At 37.7% G+C, this 20,844-nt stretch overlaps 1 protein-coding gene across 7 annotated transcripts in view; it reads left to right on the top strand.

Moving 5' to 3' along the window:
* Window positions 1-20,844, top strand: part of Cenpc (centromere protein C) — a 54,223-nt gene that overhangs the window by 19,011 nt on the left and 14,368 nt on the right. For all 7 annotated transcript variants that reach the window (XM_076546518.1, XM_042257598.2, XM_076546517.1 and 4 more), the window contains 9 exons: window positions 678-851; window positions 1,952-2,231; window positions 2,733-2,879; window positions 4,311-4,387; window positions 12,794-12,850; window positions 15,260-15,364; window positions 16,254-16,376; window positions 16,903-16,998; window positions 19,498-19,652. In XM_076546518.1, coding sequence (XP_076402633.1) covers window positions 678-851; window positions 1,952-2,231; window positions 2,733-2,879; window positions 4,311-4,387; window positions 12,794-12,850; window positions 15,260-15,364; window positions 16,254-16,376; window positions 16,903-16,998; window positions 19,498-19,652 — 1,214 coding nt within the window. The remainder of the gene's footprint in view (window positions 1-677; window positions 852-1,951; window positions 2,232-2,732; window positions 2,880-4,310; window positions 4,388-12,793; window positions 12,851-15,259; window positions 15,365-16,253; window positions 16,377-16,902; window positions 16,999-19,497; window positions 19,653-20,844) is intronic.

Here is a 20,844-nt window from a genome sequence, read left to right as displayed (position 1 = left end):
ATCTCATTTCAAGGTTTATAATTTAGTTATACTTAATTTCTTCCAAAATTAGATTTCAAAACAATGAAAATGAAAGGCAGTAATTACCTGTTTTATTTTTGTGAAGTGGTAAGTAGAAAGAAACGATGTTTTGTTTTTCAAAAGATACTCACACTAGGGAGATAGCCCAGTGCCTGTCTTTTAAGCAGAATGACTTTTTGATCCCCCAAACCCAAGCTAGAAAAATACAGCTGTTGTGGTTTCCCACATTTGTAATACTGGGACTAGGGAGGCAAAGATAGGCCGATCCTTGGGGCTTGAGAGCCAGGCAGCACAGCCTAACTGGTGAGTTCTAGGCAGTAGCCCTCTCAATAAAACAAAATAGAAAAAAATAAATAAAGAGAAGAAATGACATGTAAGGTGTCCTCTGGTTTCCATACATGTGCACCTGTATGCATGTACCTGCATGCACATACACACATATTTCTCTTTTAGTTTATGACAGGCAGTGTGAAGCATTTACATTTAATTGACAGAAAACCAGAGATTGAAAACACATGGCTTTTTAAAGAAACTGATGTGAAAGTAGCCCATGAGATAAACATGTTTCTGTAATTGAATTTTATTTATATAAAATCTGTTGTGAACTTTTGAAAACTGATATTTTGAATAGTTTTTGTGGTTTTTCTTTACATTAGAAAACAAGAAAAAAAAGCATAGCACCCAAAAAGATAAGGAAAAATCCAGAGAGAAATGTGTTTCTGGTGGGTCTAAGGACAAATGTGTGCCTGACGAAGTGTCTCTGAGTGTCAGGAGAAGTTGTAGAATTTCTCACCATCCATCTGAGTGGTGGCTGGTAAAACCAGAGGAAGGTAAGTATTTTTATTTAAACTGTCTTTGTTGGAAGCCCCCTCCAATCATTCTCTACAGGGTTATGTGTGACTTATTCCCATTATATAGAAATACTTTATAAAGACAAAGTTAAATTGGTTCACCAACAGAAATATTGTCAGTTATAAAGTATAAATTTATACAGTGTTCTGTGTGGAGGCATGGTCTGTAGATAAACATAGCCAAAGTTAGAAGTCCTTGTACTTAAGAAGGTTACATTCTGTGAGGGAAAATAGTATAGATAAAATAATTCATGTAATGATAGATGTTTAAAAATCAGAAGAAGAATAAAGATAAGAAAGAGATGGCAGGGAATCCTAGATAGAATTGAGTACGATTTTAGTACAAGATGCCATGGCTGGCTAGGTTGCTACAAAGAAAGATGACAAACTGAGAAATCTGGAATTACAGGAAACACTCAGATCTTCAGGATGCTATCTTAGCCACTTTTCTGTTAGTGTGATAATACTCTGACAAAAGCAGCTTATGAGAGGAAGGATTTATTTGGCTCACAGTTCTAGAGGGGTCAGATATGGCGGCATCCGGAGGCTAGCTGCTTGTATTGCATCCGCATCCACATATACAGTAGAAAGCAATGGAGCAAGACACCAGATGCCAACCTCTGACCTGACTTGCACTGAATACACAGCTGAGGGCCAGGAAGTACCTTTCTCCACCTGGATCATCCAGGATCCAATATGGCAGCCAAGGAATGGTGCCACTCTCATGGGTGTGGGTGGGTCTTCTCACCTTAGTTAATACAATCCACATGGCCTCCTTATAGGCATACGTAGAGGCCCATCTCCTAGGAGATTTAGATTCTGTTAGGTTGACAACACTTACCATTACAGATGGTCAGGGCAGAGCCAGAGAAAAAATTAAGGAAGTTTGTGATAGGTTTAAAAATCTAGCATGTTGTGTAAATACAATTGAAAAATGTAATAATTTTTTTATGTGAAAACAGATTTAGCTTATGAAATTGTTATGTGTATTTATATGTAAATATAATGATGTTGGTGTTTCAGTGAGCCAGATCACTTGAACAAACATGCTAATTTCAAATTGTCATTGAATCTTCCAGGTTCTGTTAATAGGAGTTCTTCAAGAGAAAATGAATCGTCAGGGGTGGATCACAATAGAAGAAAACGGGCTAAGAAAAATCAGTTACCTGCGAATCCTGGGAAAAAACCCTTTCCATCAAAAAGACAGAAGACAGAGAGCAGCTCGAGAGTACAGAAGTCTTCCAACGTTAAGGGTTCTAGAGGAAGTGTTAGTCATGATGAAATCTCTGGTTCCCAGAGTGAGCCATTGGAAAACAATGAGGCAGACCCAACTCAGATGAAAAGTCTGGATATTTCTGGGTAATTTCTGTTGTATTTACAATATAGCTGTTGTTTTTCCCTCCCCTGTTGAAACTTAGTTGTTTGTCTGTTACTCAGTCTTCAGAGTGAGAATAAGCACTTGGTCAAAGTTGATATTAAATCCAGGCTCTGTAATCAGCTAGATGACACCTAGGTACATTACCACTCTGAACTTGTTTCCTTGCTGTCAAATTGGGAATGATGGGTATCTGGTTGTGTGGTGCATGTGGTAGACTGTCAATGTCACTCAGCATCACTCTTATTATTCTCAGGCCAGGTTTGTACCATTTCTTTCTTTTCTGTTTCTTATTTTTTTAACTGGGAGTCATGGTAGACTTCAGATACCTTGTGGACCTAGTTGTAAACCTTAAGGTCTGAACATGATGAATTGATACTTGTTATAGCTAAGTATATATTTCATGTATAAACATTTGTATATTGTTTCTAGAAGAAGAAAGAACTTTTGAAAAATAATTTTAACCTTTTTTTTCCCCCTCATAGACCTACACGAGGCTCTAAGTATCAAAACAGTATTATGACTTCACAAAATGTTCGTTTAAAGTCTCATACTGGGAAATATACAAGTAAGACACCAATAGAGTCTATTTCGGATTCAGGCGAGCCTAAAAATTCGATTTGGGAAGAAAGGTGTGTATATAGTGTAGTGAAAATAGAAGTTACTCACTGTACTGTTTATCCATTTCTATGTTACTCCAACAGAATTTTATTTTTACTGTTGGCTTGCAGATGTGTGTTGCTTTATCCTTTCTGTGGGGTCAGAAATCTGGGCAAGGCTTAGCCAGCTGTTTGGGTTTGGAGGTGTCTCTCTGTATCTCTTTAATGACTTGACTACAACTGGAAGGCTCCATTCATGGCTCATGGCTGTTGGCTGAAGGTTGCAGTTCTCCGCTGTCTTTGGTAGTCAGCCTTCGCTTCTTGTCATGTGGCAGCTGACTTCCTACAAAGCAAATAATCTGAGAGAAGACAAGGGAAATCAGATCCCTCTTAATTACTTAATCTCAGAGTTCTCTCTCTCTCTTTTTTAAATTAAGGAATTTTTTATTTATTTTACATACCAACCACAGATCCTCCTCTCTTCCCTCCTCCCACCCCTCCAGCCTTCTCCCCCCCATAACCCACCCCCTATTTCTTCCAACAAGGTAAGGCCTCCCATGGGGAGTCAGCAGAGCCTGGTACATTTAGTAGAGGCAGGTCCAAGTCTCTCCGCCTGCATCAAGGCTGTGCAAGGTCTATACTCACTTTTATGGTTTCTGTTCATCAGAAACAAGTCATCACAAGTCCACACCACACTCAGGAAAAGGGAAATAAGGTTTTATCTTTTGAAAAGAAGATTGTTTCAGAATTTGTGGATGTATTGTTAAAATATACATACTAGCACTGAGCAAGTGAGATTAACCTGCTTGTTTTAGCTATGAACTGTTAAAACCTTTAAAAATGCAAGACTAGTAAATTAAGCAAACCTCGGCTTTTGAAGGGAGAATGGGTTCTTTATTGTGATTATAGGACTTGGAGGAGGAAAGGAACCTGGGACTACCATAGCTTGAGTCAACTATGATAATTTTGGGACTATATGTTTAATTTCATTTTTTTGTAGATGGTTTCTTTTAAAAGTAGGATATGCTTGCTGGTTTCTGTTATTTTTGTGAAAGAAGCTTGCTATTGGACTTGACTAAATTCATAACTGATCCATGAATTAATTTAAAATGTTCTAGCTGAGCTTAGTAGTGCATGCCTAGAATCCTAATGCTCAGGAGGCTGAGGCAGGAGGATTGCAAATTCTAGACCAGTTTAGGCTACAATAAGGAGGCCCAGTGCCTGAGCTATCTGAGCTCAATCTCTCATTTATATAAATTTGTATTTATCAAATTTGACTCAATTATGGGATCAGATCATAGTCCTTGCTTGATGCTGCATGGAAATACATTCTTGATGTATTCCATCACTTTTAGTTTCATAAGAAAGAAACTGATGGCAATTTTAAGACATGATCATGAAATTTAGATACAAAGGGTTTTATATTATAAAAGCACAAATTTTATGGTTTATTTTGTTTTTAAGTGGACCTTCCCGGTTCAAGGATCATTTAATGTCTGGAAGCAGTAATTCTGATGTGGGTGGTGAAAAGGAGAGTTTGGGTAAGTTGTTCTTTTTTACTGTCTTGGTTTCTATGGCACTGTGAATATAAAGGAAGGTGTTCTGTGTTTATTTAAATTTTCAGTAATAGTAAATGTGGATCTACTCCTAAGATTACTGCTTTATAGTTGGAAATCGTTGAAATGGTCCAGATGAGTAAAGGCACTTGCTAACAAGCCTGACAACCTGAGTTCAGTTCCCTAGAACCTACCACATAGTAGATAGAGAGAACTAATTTCTATAATTGTTCTCTGCTCTTCACATATATGCTGTGGCATATGTGTGTAATAAATACCCTCTGCAACAGAATAAATAAACAAATCCGTTAAACTGTAAGGAAATACTTAAAGAAACAGTAAGTATATGTTGATGGTTACTGAAGTTAGATGGTTGGTATATTGGATTCATTATGGTGTTTTCTGTTTTTTTTTTTTATATAAATTTGTAACTTTTCATGTTTTGCACATTTTTTGTGCTTGAATATAAAGTTATACTACCTTTTTTGTTCCTAATTCACTAATTCTTTTTCTCCCTATCTTTAGATTTATCTTATATATTTCTTTTTAAATTTATATCTTTCTATATTCTTTTCTTTACTTTTTATTTGGTAAAGAAGCACTGAATTTGCCTGAGTACAATATTGATGTGATTTATTAGGTTTCCCTAAATAGTACTGTAATAGATTCTTTTAGAGATACACTTTTGTCAAGTATGAAGATTGCTTTAGCTTTATTTATTTTATGTTCATGAGTGTTTTGCTTGCATGTTTGTCTGTGCACCACATATGTGACTGCTGTCTTTTGAGATCAGCAGAGGGTATCGGATCCCCTGGAAGTGGAGTTGAAGATGGTTGTGACCCATGATATGGGTGCTGGGAGTACCAAGTCCTGGTCCTCTGCAGGAGCAATAAGTGGTCTTAATGCCTGAGTTATCGCTCCAGCTCCTTGTAATATAGTCTGAATTATAATGATTTTTCTGTTACCCAGGAGTTACTGAAGGAGCACCTAGAGATCTTGCTATCTAGACCTGGGGGTAAATTTGTCTCTGCTCCTTACTAGCTCTTGAAATTCAGTGTTTGTAACTTCAGTTCACTTACATGTAAAATTCTGGTATTGATTCCAGTTAATATTAGCTGCTAGTCTAAGAAGTTATGGTTTTTTTTTTTTGTTGTTGTTTTTGTTTTTTGGTTTTTCAGGAGGGTTTTTTTATTGTTTCTTTTACTGATAGTAAATTTGGGAAGGCAGGGTCAAGAGGAGTTCCTGACGACTGGGTTGGATATAAGATATAAAAGGTGCTAGAAATAACTTTTAAGGTTGTTGGCCTACGCATCTGAGACAATATCATTGTTATTACCCAAATTGGAGACAAAAGGAGGAGCAGATATTTGGGGGAAGGCAGAGGAAAGAGAATGGTAGATTTGAACATGGTAAGCTTGATATTGTGGTGACCATTTGCATCCTTTCTGACTAGAGACTGTTAATCACTGGTGGAGGTGGAGTGAGTGTTCACTGCAGCTGGATGTATGTTGGCTTCCCCTGTATTCTGTATAGCCCAGGTTTCATACCTGTCGGTGCTGTTAGCCAGTGTGTAAACCCTGGATGCACTGTAGCCTGCTTTGGCTAAAACTTTCTTGATATAATGAAATGCATTTTATTTACTTATTTTAATCTAACAATGTTATGGATTTTGGTTTGATCCCCTCCCTCCCTTTCTTTTTTAACGGTACTAAGGAATGAACTCAAAGCCCTGTGCATGCTGGGCAAGCACTTTACCATGGAGCTATATCTTTTACATTCCTCTTCCTTTTTTGTTTTGAAACAGGATCCTGCTAAGTTGCCCAGGCAGGCCTTGAGCTAACTCCATAGTAGTCACCAGCCAAGTTGCCAGACTTGACCTTATTGACCTTGTAGCCTACCTCTGGCTCTGGAGTAGGTGAAATTGCAGGCCTACATCGCTAGAACTGGCAGGCTGTTGTTTCTTTTTTTTTCTTTTTTTAAATTTTTATTTATTTATGTGTTTTATGTATGTGAGTGTTTTGTGTGTATATACATCTGCACACCAGGTGAGAGCATCAGATTCTATGAGAATTACCTGAGACCACAGTTACAGCTGCCTGTGATCTGCCACATGGGTGCTAGGAATTGAATTCAGTATCTCAGGAAGAGCAGCCAATGCTTTTAAACACTGAGCATCTCTCCAGCCCCATTTCCTATATTACTAATGGTTTTGTTGTATTTTTATTTCCAAGGGAGTCCTGGGGACTGAATATAGGATCACGCATCCTAGGCAAAACCTCTTGTCCATTCCACCTCCTCTTCCCCACTTCTCCTCTCCCCTCCTCTCCTTTCCTCCTTCCCTCCCCTTCTCTCACCCCCTCCATTCTCTTGTGTGTGTGCACTTCTGTATGTGTGACCTCTGCAGCTGTGAATGCACGTGTGCAGATCAAGTTGATGTTAGAGTATCTTCCTCTATTTCTCTCTACCTGTTTTTGAGACAGACTCTTTTTATTAAATTGGAAGCTTGCTGTTTTGGTTACACTGGTTGACCAGCAAGGTCTGGGGATGTGCCTATGCACCATGCCCCACAATGCCTTTGGCCAGCTTTTAGGAGGGTGATGAGAATCCAAACTCATGTCGGTACCAGGAATCTTAAAGAGTCTTATTAATAAAATCAAACCTGAAGCCAGTTATTGGGGTGAATGCTGGAAGATCAGAGAAGCAGAACAAGCCACAGCTACCTCACCTCGACAGTTCCTCAGCTGATCCTGTTTCCTCAGACTGGAAGCCTCTGAGTCCTTATCCAAATGAATCTCAGCTGAACTGCTTCTTGAAAGCCTGAAAGCTTAACCAGCCAAAAGCTTCTAGTTTCTGGTCTTCACGCCTTATATACCTTTCTGCTTTCTGCAATCACTCCCTGGGATTAAAGGTGTGAGTCATCATGCTTGGCTGTATCCTTAAACACAGAGATCCTTGAATCTCTGCCTCTGGAATGCTAGGATTAAAGGCGTGTGCTACCACTGTCTATCCTCTATGTTTAATATTGTGGCTGTTCTTTTCTCTGACCCCAGATAAGTTTATTAGCATGCACAATATTTCGGGGAACACAATACCACCACATATGTCCTTACACTTAAGCAGCTGGTACTTCATCCACAGAGCCATCTTCTCAGCCCCTTACTTAAACTTTGTTAGAGAAGTGAAAAATGTCTTACAAACAGCAGACTGATTGTTACTTTTTAAACTTAATGGATCATCTTTTAAAAAAAAAAACCTTAGTTTTTGCTCTGTGGTATTATAGTAATTAACTATCATTTATTCTTATACTCAAATAGTGATAGATCTCATCATTTGCTGTTATTTTAGCTGGTGCCTTCTTTTGTCATGAATCTATCATTTTTTTAACACTACCTTTTAGGGAGTTAGGGGACATAAGTTGCTCCATAAGATGTACTTTTAACTTGAATTGATTATTTCTCTGAAAACACCTGATTCATTTTGGTGGACTATGGCTTTTAGAATCCAAGATCAGTGTTCTTATTACTGACATACCTTTGACTCCAGTTTTTTTCTGGCTAGGATAGGAACACACACACACACACACACACACACACACACACACACACACACGGTGGGAAGGTTGGTGGGAGGCAGAGAGACTGAGACTCTGAGACTGACTGTATTTAACAGTTGCCATCTATCTTACTATTGTGATAAAACACCATGACCAGTAGCAGCTTAGGGAGGAAAAAGTATATTTCAGTTTGTAGTTCCACATCATAGTTCATCCCAGAGGGAAGGTAGGACAGGAACTCAAACAGGACAGAAATCTGGAGGCAGGAGCTGATGCAGAGGCCCTCCTATATTAGTCAAGAAAATGCTCTGCAGACATGCCTACAAGCCAATCCTCGGCAGGCATTTTCTTGATTCAGATTCCTTCTGCCCAGATGACCCTGACCTGTGTCAAGTTGTCAAAAACTATCCAGCACAACAGCTATTTATATTTATTTATATCTAGAAACCACAGATTTACATCCACACCTCCAATTCCAACACAGTATGGACTTTCTCTTTTCTGTTTGTATAAGCCCTTTCTCAAATAGTAAGTACCTCATTCCCATTATTCTCAATGCATTCAGTCATCCATCTACTAGATAGTGGGAAATTTTTCGATAAAGACAAGGCATCTACTTATGTGCAGATTACATGGGAAATTGGATTGGAGTGGAGGTGATAACATCTTAATTTTTAAGATAAACTTCACACGTCATAATTAGCTTACAAGTCAATGGTATGTAGTCATCATTGCATTCTCTTCCTCTCAGGCCTGGGCAAACAATCATCTGCTTTTGATCTTCACGGATTTATTTTACAGGGCAGTTCAGTTTTATAGACATGAAAGTTTCTTCCAAATCAACAGTTCTATTTTTGATTTAGTAGTCTCGAAAAACCAAAAAAAAAAAAAATATTTTCTGAAAGCTTGGACCAACTTTTCTGTAAGATTCATATATTGCAGTCAACATACGTAATTCATGAACAAGAAGTATTCCAAAATTTACTGCTTCATTGCTACCTCAAAACTTAGTGGCTTACTACAGCCATTGATTTACTTTATGTGGTTCACCTGGTAGTAGACTTGGTTTGTCTAGGCAGTTCTTAGGAGGGTACATTTATGATTTGATAGTTAGATATGAGCTATTTAACTGCAATTCTGTAAGTTTAATTGAACTAGATATTTGAAATGAGTTCCTCACTTCTGTGTTTGGCACCCATCTTGGATAGACAGAACACTGTGAGCTGTCTCAGAATCTTTCCCTCCGTATGACCTTTTCGAGTGGCTGTCTTGGCTTTCCTGAAAGCATGGCAATCTTGAGTAGTTGAAAGCACTATTGTCTTCCCCTAAAGGGGGAAGTTTGACTCCCTAATGAAATTTGCATATCTTAGGATTTTGGATGTAACCACATTAGTCCCAGAAAGTAATTTTTGTGTGTTCAATTAGTATACCAAGTCACTCTGGCTGGCAGAAATTCAAAAAGGAAATGAAAATGTTGCTGAGGCTTTTCTTTTTGTTGCCACTTAAAAAATTTGAAATATAATTACATAATTCCCCCCTTGTAATTTCAGTAAATCTAGAAATTTGTCCATTTCTTTTAGATTTTCCAACTTAATGGAGTATTTTTTTTTAAAACATTCACTTATAATATTGATTTCTTTGGTGTCTATTATAATGTTTTTCTGTTCATTTCTGATTCTGTTAATTCAGGTCCTCTTTCTTTTGGCTGGTTGAGTCAGGGGTCTGCTAATCTTGTTTATCTCCTCAGATCCATCTCCTAGATTTGTTAACTTTTTTTTTAATTAAAAAATTTTTTATTCATTTTACATACCACCACAGATCCCCCTCTCATCCTCCTCCAGTTCCCCCTCCAGATCCCCCCCCCCCATCCCCCATCCCCTCCTCCAAAAGGATAAGGCCTCCCATGCGGAGTCAGCAAAGCCTGGTACACTCAGTTGAGGCACGTCCAAGCCCCTCCCTCCGGCATGGGCAGGGGAGGCTTCTGATCATAGGTAATGGGATCCAGAAAGCCAGCTCATGCACCAGGGATGGATCCTAATCACACTGCCAGGGCCCCCTCAAACAGACCAAGCTACACAACTGTCTCCTGTATGCAGAGGGCCTATTCTGGTCCCGTGCAGGCTCCACAGCTGTTGGTCTAAAGTTCCTGAGTTCCTATGAGCTTGGTTCAGTTGTCTCTGTAGATTTCCCCATCATGATTTTGACCTCCCTTGCTCATATAATCCCTTTTCCCTATCTTTAGCTAGACTTCCGGAGCTCAGCCTGGTGCTTGGTTATGGATCTCTGCATCTGCTTCCATCAGTTATTGGATGAAGGTTCTATGATAAAAGTCTCCCAACTTAAAAAAAAAAAAAAAAAAAAAAAAAATAGCCCAGGGCCAGATAGTTTCGGTGCAGAATTCTACTACAATTTCAAAGAAGAGCTAATACCAATAGTCACATTGTTCCACACAATAGAAACAAAAGGAACATTGCCAAACTCTTTTTATGAGGCTGCAGTTACCCTGATACCCAAACCACACAAAGATGAAACAAAGAAAGAAAATTACAGACCAATCTCTCTCATGAACATTGATGCAAAAATACTCAATAAAATACTGGTAAACCGAATCCAGGAACTCATCAAAAAAATCATCCATTATGGTCAAGTAGGCTTCATCCCAGAGATGCAGGGATGGTTCAACATACAAAAATCTGTCAATGTAATCCATCATATAAACAAACTGAAAGAAAAAAAAACACATGATCATCTTATTAGACGCTGAAAAAGCCTTTGACAAAATCCAATACCCCTTCATGATAAAGGTGTTGGATATATCAGGAATACTAGGAACATACCTAAACATAATAAAGGCAATTTACAGCCAACCAGCCTGCCTACCTTTCTTCCTCCCTCCCTCCCTCCCTCCCTCCCTCCCTCCCTCCCTCCCTCCCTCCCTCCCTCCCTCCCTCCCTCCCTCCCTTTCCTCTTCCTCCTCCTCCTCCTCCTTTTCTTCTTCGTGTTCCTAATTGTACTTTGTATTTCAGTAATTATAGTTCTTAGTTCTTTTGTTTTCTTTTTTTCCTAAGGTCTCTTAATTATACATATTTCTCTGTTTAGAAATAGAAGTATTGTTTCCAGTATTCTCTTTAGAGCTGGTTTGGTGAACATGAATTCTTTTAGCCTTTTTATATTATGGAACATTTTTTGACTGTGATTGATAGTTTTGTTGGGTTCTGTCATCTAGGTAGTCACCCATGATCTCTTAGAACTTCAAGTGCATTGCTCTAGGATCTTCTGCTGTTCAGTTTCCATTGAGAAATCAGCAGTTACTCTGATGTGTTTTCTATATGTCAAATGTGGTTTGTTTTCCATGTAGCTTTAAATATTCTTTCTTTGTTCTGTATACTTAGTGTTTTAACTATGTATCTGTATGGGTATGTTTTTCCTTAGTTTGGGGATATTTTTTTAATTATCTTGTTAAAGATCTGGTGTATCCCATTGAATTGGGATTTTATTCCTCATTTATGCCTATAATTTGTCTTTTCATGGTGTCTCACAGTTCCTGCATGTTCCTTTCCTGTGGATTTTTTTTAATTTCTCATATTCTTTGCTTTCTCATACTTCTTCTGCTTTGTCTTTGAGTCCTCATATTGTCTTCTTTTTGATTCATTCTACTTACAAAGATTTCTCCTAAATTTTCTTGTTTTTTTTTTTTTTTTTTTTTTTTAATTCACCTTCATTTCATCTTGAGTTCTCGTCAATATACACCCTTTATTGAATTTAGTGTTTGAATCCTGGGATGCCTGGGATGTCTTCATCATTTTCATCAGCTTCATGTCTGTGTAGTTTTTTTTTTTTTTTGTTTGTTTGTTTTTTGGTGTCACTTAGGCATTTATATTCTTCAAGTTCATTCAGCTGTTTCTTTAAACTCCTTGAATTCTTTGAAGTTTATGGTAGTTCTTTTACACTAGGTGTCCTAAAGTTCATCTAAATAATTTTATTTTTAGAACTCCTCTGTAGGGCTTGTGGATTTAGAGGGAACATACTGTTTTGATTTTTCATATTTTTATTTTGTGATAAACTGTGGGCATGTAGACTTCTTTCATTGGTTCTATGTTTGATGTGGACACAGTAGGCTGGGACAGAGCATAGCACGTGGAAGCTGGATATGGTGTGGGTGGGTTAAGTATTAGGGACACAGAGAATGCTGGGGTAGTACATAGGATGTGTACCCTGGCCCAAGCCTGGTGCTTGAGGAGAGCATGGGGCTGGGGCTGGACACTGAATGTAGGATTATGACTGGATCTGAGATTGGGGGTGTGGGTAAAGGTTAGACTAGGTGGACTCAACATTTTGGGCACCTGTACAATATTAGGACTCTGCTTCTTAATAAAGATCACTTGTGTATATGACGGGGGGGGGGGGGGGAATCAATGACAAAATCTTTTGGTGTTTTAGCACATTGCTAAGTTGAGAACCTGGGAGTGATTTTACTATTAGAACTTTAAGAAGAAAGATGTAGGTAGATTGTAGGTAACATTATTGCATATTATTCCTAACCATTATGCCATGCATTTTATTTGCTAGTGGATTATTTACCATTCATGAATAATAGAGGTTTTTTGTTAATTTTAATGGGTGTGCTCTTTAAATATGTTTATTGTATCAAAGTGTAAAGAGATGTTATATTGTTTTTTCCTTAGTTTGTATTGTTTCTCAATGAAAAACGAAAGTATAAATTATATTTTCAGGTTTAAATTTTATTTATAATACTTAGTGAAAGTTGATCAGATAGTAATTTTAGTCAATATGGTATTAGCAGGCATTGTGGTATTACTATCTTTTGTATTTTGCAGATTTAAGAATAAGAAGTTCTAATGTGCCACCAGACGGGAATATACATCACAAATTCGGTAAAATAATTTATTCTTACAATATTTCCATTGAAGAAAATAGTATTATTGAATCTCTCTATAAATATAGCTTAATTTTTTTAAGCAGGGAAAATACATCCCAATTAGTATTACATATTTAGTTCTCAGCATTTCATAGTGTATTATGAAATTTCAAAGTAGTTTTTTTTTTTTTAATAATTTATTTACTTTTATTTTATATGCATTGGTGTGAAGGTGTTAGATCTCCTGGAACTGTAGTTACAGACAATTGTGAGCTGCCATGTGGGTGCTGGGAATTGAACCTGGTTCCCCTGGAAGAGCAGCCAGTATGCTTAACTACTGAGCCATCTCTCCAGCCCCCTCAAAGTAGTTTTAATTTATATTTCCTTGATTGTTAAGGCTGCTAACCTTTTTAAAAGTATTTCTCAGCTATTTGTGTTTCATCTTTTGAGAACTCTGTTTAGTTATATACCCCATTTTAAAAATTGGGTTAATTTCTTGTTCAGTTTTTTATTTCTTAATATATTCTAAATATGAACCCTATGTCAGATGTATAATTGGTAAAGATTTTCCCCCATTCTATTGACTACTGTTGTGTTCAAATTATGATGTCCTGTACTGTCCAGAAGCTTTTCAGCTTCATGAGAACTCATTTATTATTGGTTTTTGGCTTAGTTATTGTTGTGTTGCTGTGATGAAATACCATGAACAAAGCAACTTATAAAAGGAAGCATTTATTTGGGGGCTTGCTTACAGTGTCAAAGTAATAGTCCATTTCCACTGTGGGGAGCATGGTGGCAGGCAGGCAAGAATGGTGCTGGAGCAGTAGCTGAGAGCTTACATCCTGATCCATGCTCTGTAGGCAGAGAGAGAGCAAGATGACCTGGCATGGGCTTTTGAAACCTAAAGCTCACCCCCAGTGGCATAATTCCTCCAACAAGGTCACATCTCCTAATCCTTTATAAACAGTTCACCGAGAACGAAGCATTCAAACATATGAGCCTTTGAGGGCCATTCTCATTTAAACCACCATAGTCTTAGTCTCTAAGTGTCTTGTTCAGAAAGTCTTTTTGCTGCAAACAAGTTCAAGCTTATTTCCCATGTTCTCTGTTAGATTCAGGGTATCTGGTTTTATACTGAGGTCTCTTTTACATTTGGAGTCGAATTTTTGTGCAGGATGAGAGATAAAGATCTATTTTCATTGTACATGTAGCTATCCAATTTGATCCAATTTGAAGATGCTGTCTTTTCTCCATTGTGTTTTTGGCTTGTCAAAATCAGGTGTTCATAGGTGAGTGGCCTTATGGCTGGGTCTTCAGTTTGATTCCATTGATCTTTGTTTTGTGGTGGATGTTCTGTTTTGGTTGCTATTGTCCATTCTGGGTCCAAGCCAACCAACCGTGGTTTCTTTGGAGTCCCTGATTCCCAGCTAAGTGTGGTGACTGGGGTCCCTGATAGTTCTGTGGTTCAGTGAGAAGACATAGTGCAATGGAGATGGGATAGAAGGAAAGGCTGAGAGATGTGGTAAAGAACTCTGCACCAAGAGGCTTAGTCTGAAGGGCTTGGAAATGGGCTTGGGAGGTGTTACCGAGGTAGGCAAGCTGCAGCAGGCCTAAAAGTTGGCCTAAAGAAACTGGAATGGAGAGCAGGAAGGAAGATAAAATTTATCCACTTGGGAGCTAGCCATATATTGTGACTGCGGGGTTTGTAGCTGAGGTTTTCCTGTGTCCCAGCCTGCCAGTGGTCAGGAAAAATCTCTCTCACCCACCAGTCCCACAGCCACTCTGACCCAAGTAAACACACAGAGGCATATATTATTTATGAACTGTATGGCCATTAGCTCAAGCTTATTACTGACTAGCTCTTACACATAAATTAACCCATAATTTTTATTTATGTTTAGCCACATGGCTTGGTACCTTTTTCCTAGTTCTTCCTTCATGTCTTGCTTCCTCTGTGTCTGGCTGGTGACTGGCAGCGTCTCCTCATTCAGCCTTCCACTCCCAGCCTTCTCTCTCTTTATCCCACCTATATTTCCTGCCTGGCTACTGGCCAATCAACATTTTATGAGCAACACATTCAGAGCATACAGAACACCCCATAGCAGGGGTCCCTGGTAGAAGTGGTTCTGCAGGTTAGCGGGAGTCATAAACTAATGGAATCTCAAATTATAAGAACCAATTCTGTTTAATATATGGAGTGTAGCATTGTTCAGATAATACCATTAACATTCTCACACATGGGTATTATCAAACTTTTATTTCTTGGGCAATCTAGAGGCTTCATTTTTCATGGACTTTTATTTATTTGCACAAACATCTAAAAATTTGTGGATTTTGTCTCATCATAGAAACATTATGTTCTAAGGATTGGCATGCATCTTTACTATGTTTACCCAGCCTTTGAATTTTTGTTAACTTTTGGCAGTACTGCCCTCCAGATCACCAAATGTTCGTAGAACAAAGAGAATACGTTTGAAACCTCTGGAATATTGGCGAGGGGAACGGATAGATTACCAAGAAAGGCCATCGGGTAAGACCTAATTTAGATGATAATGTCTTATAAAGGAAGGAATTATTGCTCTAATTAATTTTATCATGTGACAGGCCCTAACCTACACATTATTATACATTACCTCATTTAATCATCACCTCCCACATACAGACATCTGAAAATTGGGTTTTCAGATTTGTCTCATTATTTTAGATGTGTTGACTTTTTTCTTTTTTTTGTTACTATCTGACTCTGTGACTTTGTAGATATTGTCACTTAAATATCTGAGGTTTCTGATTGCATAAAGTGAATCATTTTAACTTTTATTTAATTATATGTATGTGAGGATATGCACAGAGGCAAATTGGGTCCCCTTGGAGCTGGATTGACAAGGTGGTTGTGAGGCACCCATCATGGGTGCTGGGAACTGAACTCTGGTCCTTTTTAAGAGCAGTATAAACAATCTCTTTACTGGTAAACTGTCTTTCCAGCCTAAAATGAAACATATTAAAATATATCTGATAAAAATGGTGTCTTTCTCATTCTTAGCATCTATTCTCTTTATAGAGAGTTAACAAGGAACTAAGTGATAAAGTTGTATTAGTATTTAGATGGATGTAGCTATGTTAAAGGACACTTACATGTGGCTTACTCCTTCAAGTTCATTACTTGAACTTTTGTCTTTAGCCCTCCATTGACAACTGTTGATTTCGTGTGAGTAAACAGCTCATTGAGTCTTATCTCATCAGTGCTTCTAGATTTAGTGTTAGAGGCATAAATGAAATTGGTTAATATTTGTATCACCTTAACAGCTATAACATGTAGTAATAGTATTTCCCTTGGTACTTTGAAAAGAAATATATTTAATGTTTTGCTTTTAGCTTTTGACATCCCCAGGAATGTTTTTACCTTTTTTATTAAATTTTAGGAAGAATTGTCATTGGAATATTATCCCCACCTCCAGTATCACCCAGAAGAAAGTCGAAAAGAAACCTGGCCAAAGTCACCAAAAAAGCTAACAGGAAACGGATCCATCGTGATAACTATGAAAGTATGAACCTGTTCTAATGTAACTTAGATTTCATACCTTTTAAAAACTTGAGACATAGTATTCTCTTCAGTAAAAATCACTTTATAATGTTGTTCCCCCCTCCAATTTAGAATGTAGGACAATTTTATTCTTATAAAAATAGCTGTATAGTATAGTATAAAATATTTCCTTATGAGTGTATTACTGAAGGCTCATATGACCCTTCCCTTTTCCATGCTCAAAATATGGTTACAGTAGACATTTAATGAACTTTTTCAGAACTTTGCCATGATTGCAGCTCTGAGGGAATATACAAATCATTTAGTTTTTTGTTGAAATGAAAGTTTACATAATGGCTCACAGAGGTATTAGTTTTACATTCAATATGTCTTAGAATTTGAAATTTTGTTTCTTAGAGTGCTAACACATGATCAGGAGGAGATTGCTAAATCTTTGTCAGCTTTCTTTATAACTTGTTTCTCATATTTTGTACTGATTTTTTTAATAATGGAGATTAATTTTTATTTTAATGGTGTTTGTTTTACAGAGGATAGGTTAGTAGTGAATCTGGATATAACTCTAGGAGATCCCTTTCAGGCAACGTTGGCAAAGGACCCAGAAACAAGAGAGATTGTCCCTATGGGTAAGCTTGGGAATGATACCGAAAATAATTTAACAGAAACTATTGAATGGTTGGTTTGTGTGTGTGTTCTCTCCCTCCCTCCCACCCCCTCTCTCCCTTTACCTCTTCCCTCCCTCTTTCCCCTCTTCCTCTCTCAGCACTAAAGTCTATTCCAATAAACAGTCTCTGTGAGAATAATTAAGGATGAGCATTTATGTCAAGTACAGTATTATGTGTTTGTGTTCTGAATTCTGGAGTTCAAGTGGAACTATTACTTACCAGGTGTGTTATCTCCTCCAGTAGGCCTAGGCTTTCTATAACTGGGAAGAAATGTGAGGAACTTCCTATGGGAAATTATGGAAAGTTAACTGGTATGTCCCAGGATGTAGTCCATGTGACTAAGCAGAATTTGGGCCAGGGCACACACTATCTTCTGAACCTTTGGACACCAATAATCATATCTGGGACATGAAACCTTTGAGAAGATGACTGTATAATAGCATCAGTCGGCCATACAAACATTAGCATTAATGTTAAGAACCTAGAAGCCTCATGCTGTATTACATAGATGTTAAACATTTAGTTTCTGTGAGGCCATACACAATTCTAAGGAATAAACTCTAGTGGTATAGGGGTTTCGGGAATACTTGGGTGTTTACCAACTGTCTTAGTTAAGTTTTTATTGTTGTGAAGAGATACTGTGACCATAGCAACTCTTATAAAGGAAAACATTTAATTGAAGTGGTAGCTCACAGTTTCAGAGGTTTAGTCCATTATCATCATGGTGGGGAGTATGACAACATGCAGGCAGACATGGTGCTGGAGAAGGAACTGCTACATGTTGATATGCAGGCAACTGTCTCACTGGGCGTGGCTTGAGCAAATATGAGACCGCAAAGCCTGCTTCCACAGTGACACACTTCTTCCAGCAAGACCACACCTTCTCCAACAAGACTACACCTACTCCAATAAGACCACACGTCCTAATAGTGCCACTCCCTTTGGGGGCCATTTTCTTTCAAACCACCATACCACCCAAGCAGTATTTACATATAGGAAATACTTAAATATCTTAATAACTATAAGGAATGTGTCTTAGTCACTGTCCTATTACTGTGAAGAGAAACCATTAACCAAGGCAACTCTTATAAAAGAAAGCACTTGGTTGGGGGCTTGCTCACACTTTCATTTATCATTATGGTTTAGTCCATTATCATGGCAGCAAGCATGGCCGAAAGCATGGTAGGCACGGTGCTGGAGAGGTAGTTGAGCTACATCTTGATCTGCAGGCAGAGACACTGGACTTGGTGTTAGCTTTTGAGAGCTAACCTCAGAGCCCACCCCTAGTGACTTACTTCTCCAACAAGGCCACACCTCCTAATCTTTTCAAACCATCCCACTCCCTGGTGACTAAGCATTCAAATATATGAGCCTGTGGGGGCCATTCTTATTCAAACCACCACAGACTGTATCAGAAATAATAACAACTATTCCTCAAGTCAAACAGATTGGTCAAACTAGAAGTCACTAGTGGTATTCCCACTTAAATTTTGTCTATGAACTAGTTTACATTTATCATCTTTAGAGTCATTCTGTATTTCAGAGGTTGAAATACAGAAGGCATTGTTTAGTGTGAAAACATAACTTGAGCCCTTCCAAGCTAGAAAAGTTTTTTCAACTTTTATGTTTCAGTAGTCTATGCATTTTCTTTATTGCATTGTATATATTGACCCTTAACATTCTCAAATATCTAGTGATACAGAGCCAGAAGCTATGATTAATGAATGCATTAAGAGGCTTGGAAAGGTTCATAAATGCAAAGGAAACCTGAAATGAGAGAGTGATTATTGAGCTAAGGCTTATATTCTGCTTTCATGTAGTCTTTGCTTAATTAAATAAAAATGTTTCTGATTAATCATCAAATGAACAAAAACCAATTTATTGTTACTGTGATGACACTTTATTTTGGACTTTGTTCAGCTTTGTAAAGACACGAAGCTCTTTATTGTGTCTCCCCTAATATTATTGTCCTTCTTCGCCTCTGTAGAAGTAAAAACAGTTCCATTATTGTTAAGCTAAGATAAATAACATAGTGCTTAGTTTGAGCCAGTCATTTCTTTTTGTTCTATATTAACTCTTTGATGTTCACAGAAGTTGTTTAAACATAGGCTGCTGCTCATTTTTACAGAAAGGAAATTGAGGCTTAGAGAGAGAACTTAAGTAGTCCAAAGTCATGTAGTTTATGAGCCAGGCAGAATGTGACCTTTGGCATTCCAGCTCCAGATTCAGTCATCTTCACCCTGTGTAATAGTACTTCCTCTATGTATGCATGGTCTAAATGACGTGTCTATGAATGTTTACTATATCATTGAACACTACTGTTACAATAGGGCTTCCCATGCATAGCCCAGATAGACTTCCAATTTGTAACCCTCCTTAGTTCCCTAAGTGCTGAGATGACAGTTACAGGCCCTTACAGCTTGTGATGGCTTTATATTTGTATTATTCCTTTCCTCCTAGATCTTATAAGACCACGAGATACATACCAATTTTTTATGGAGCAACATGGTTTGCAAGTTTTTAAAACAATGGATACAGCAGTTTTTTCTACTGGAAAATTGGTTTTAGGACCCCATGAAGAAAAAGGAAAGCAACATGTTGGCCAAGATATATTGGTGAGTATATTTTTCCACTTATTTCTGTTTTTCTAGAAGTATGACTGATTTTTTTCTCTGATGATGCATTAAAATTCTATTTAGTTAGTAGTGAAATTCCATTGTTATGCTGCACAAAGAAATCTTTTCGTTTATTAAATCTATTGTGGTTAGCCAGTCAGTAATTATTTAAAAATACCTGTACTGTGTATAGCACAACCTTGAGCTTCAGTGATTTAAGTTGTGATTGTTTTTAAGCGAATCTTTGGATACAGATTTGCAAATAAATAGAATTTTAGAGCTGGAGGGGATTATAGAGATTAAGTCTTGTGAATTTCTGTAATCATCTGGTTGAGAATCAAAAGAGTTTAAAAATGACTTAACTGGTTAAGAGTTCCCTGGAGACAAAGGACTAGCTGCATCAATCAGTACCATGGCTGCTGTACTTAATAGGGTCTGAGATTTATGATGAGTTATTTTATCTCACTCTCTTCCTCTCTCCCTTCTTCCCTCCTTCCTCTCCCTGTCTCAGTATCTGCTATGCATATGTTCATGAGTTCTGATTTCATTCTAAACATGATAAGTATAGAACCTATGAAGTATATTTTAAAGGTATTTAATATTATGCCACCATTTTAGCAACATTATAAAAAAAGGACATTGCAAGAATAATTTATTGTTGCATTATGGTAACTAGAATCAATTAAAATAATTTCAATCTTAATATTCTGTAGCTTTCCAGGTATGGTTCTGTGTGCATATGTATGCGTGGTGTATGCACACATGGCAGGTGCGGAGACCAGATAGTGGCCTGCTAAATTACTCTCTCCACTCGATTCCCGTGAGACAGGACCTCACTGAACAGGAAGTTAGGTTGACAAACCTCAAGCCCAGCACTTCCCCTGACTGTCCCTCCACCTCCTTCCCTGTACTGCTAGGGTTCCAGGTACACATCCCACAGCCGGCTTTTGACGTAGGTGCTGCTGTTCATGCTTGTGCAGCAAGTGTCTTTCCCATTGAGGCATTTCTCTAGCTCCTGTTCTGTGATTCTTAATGACTTATTTAATGCAGTGGATACAACAGTAACTGATGATGAAGACATTTTATGTCATCACAGGCCTAATAGTAGTTACCCGTTCAATTGTAATGCCTTTACATAAAAGGAAATTTAAATAATAAATATTTGAAATATTTAACATGGTTAGTATTCAAA

The sequence above is a fragment of the Peromyscus maniculatus genome, chromosome 10, assembly GCF_049852395.1.
Source record: "Peromyscus maniculatus bairdii isolate BWxNUB_F1_BW_parent chromosome 10, HU_Pman_BW_mat_3.1, whole genome shotgun sequence".
NCBI classification, from domain to species: domain Eukaryota; kingdom Metazoa; phylum Chordata; class Mammalia; order Rodentia; family Cricetidae; genus Peromyscus; species Peromyscus maniculatus.
Note: the sequence above shows the minus strand (reverse complement) of the source record. Positions and strands in the feature narration are given on the sequence as shown.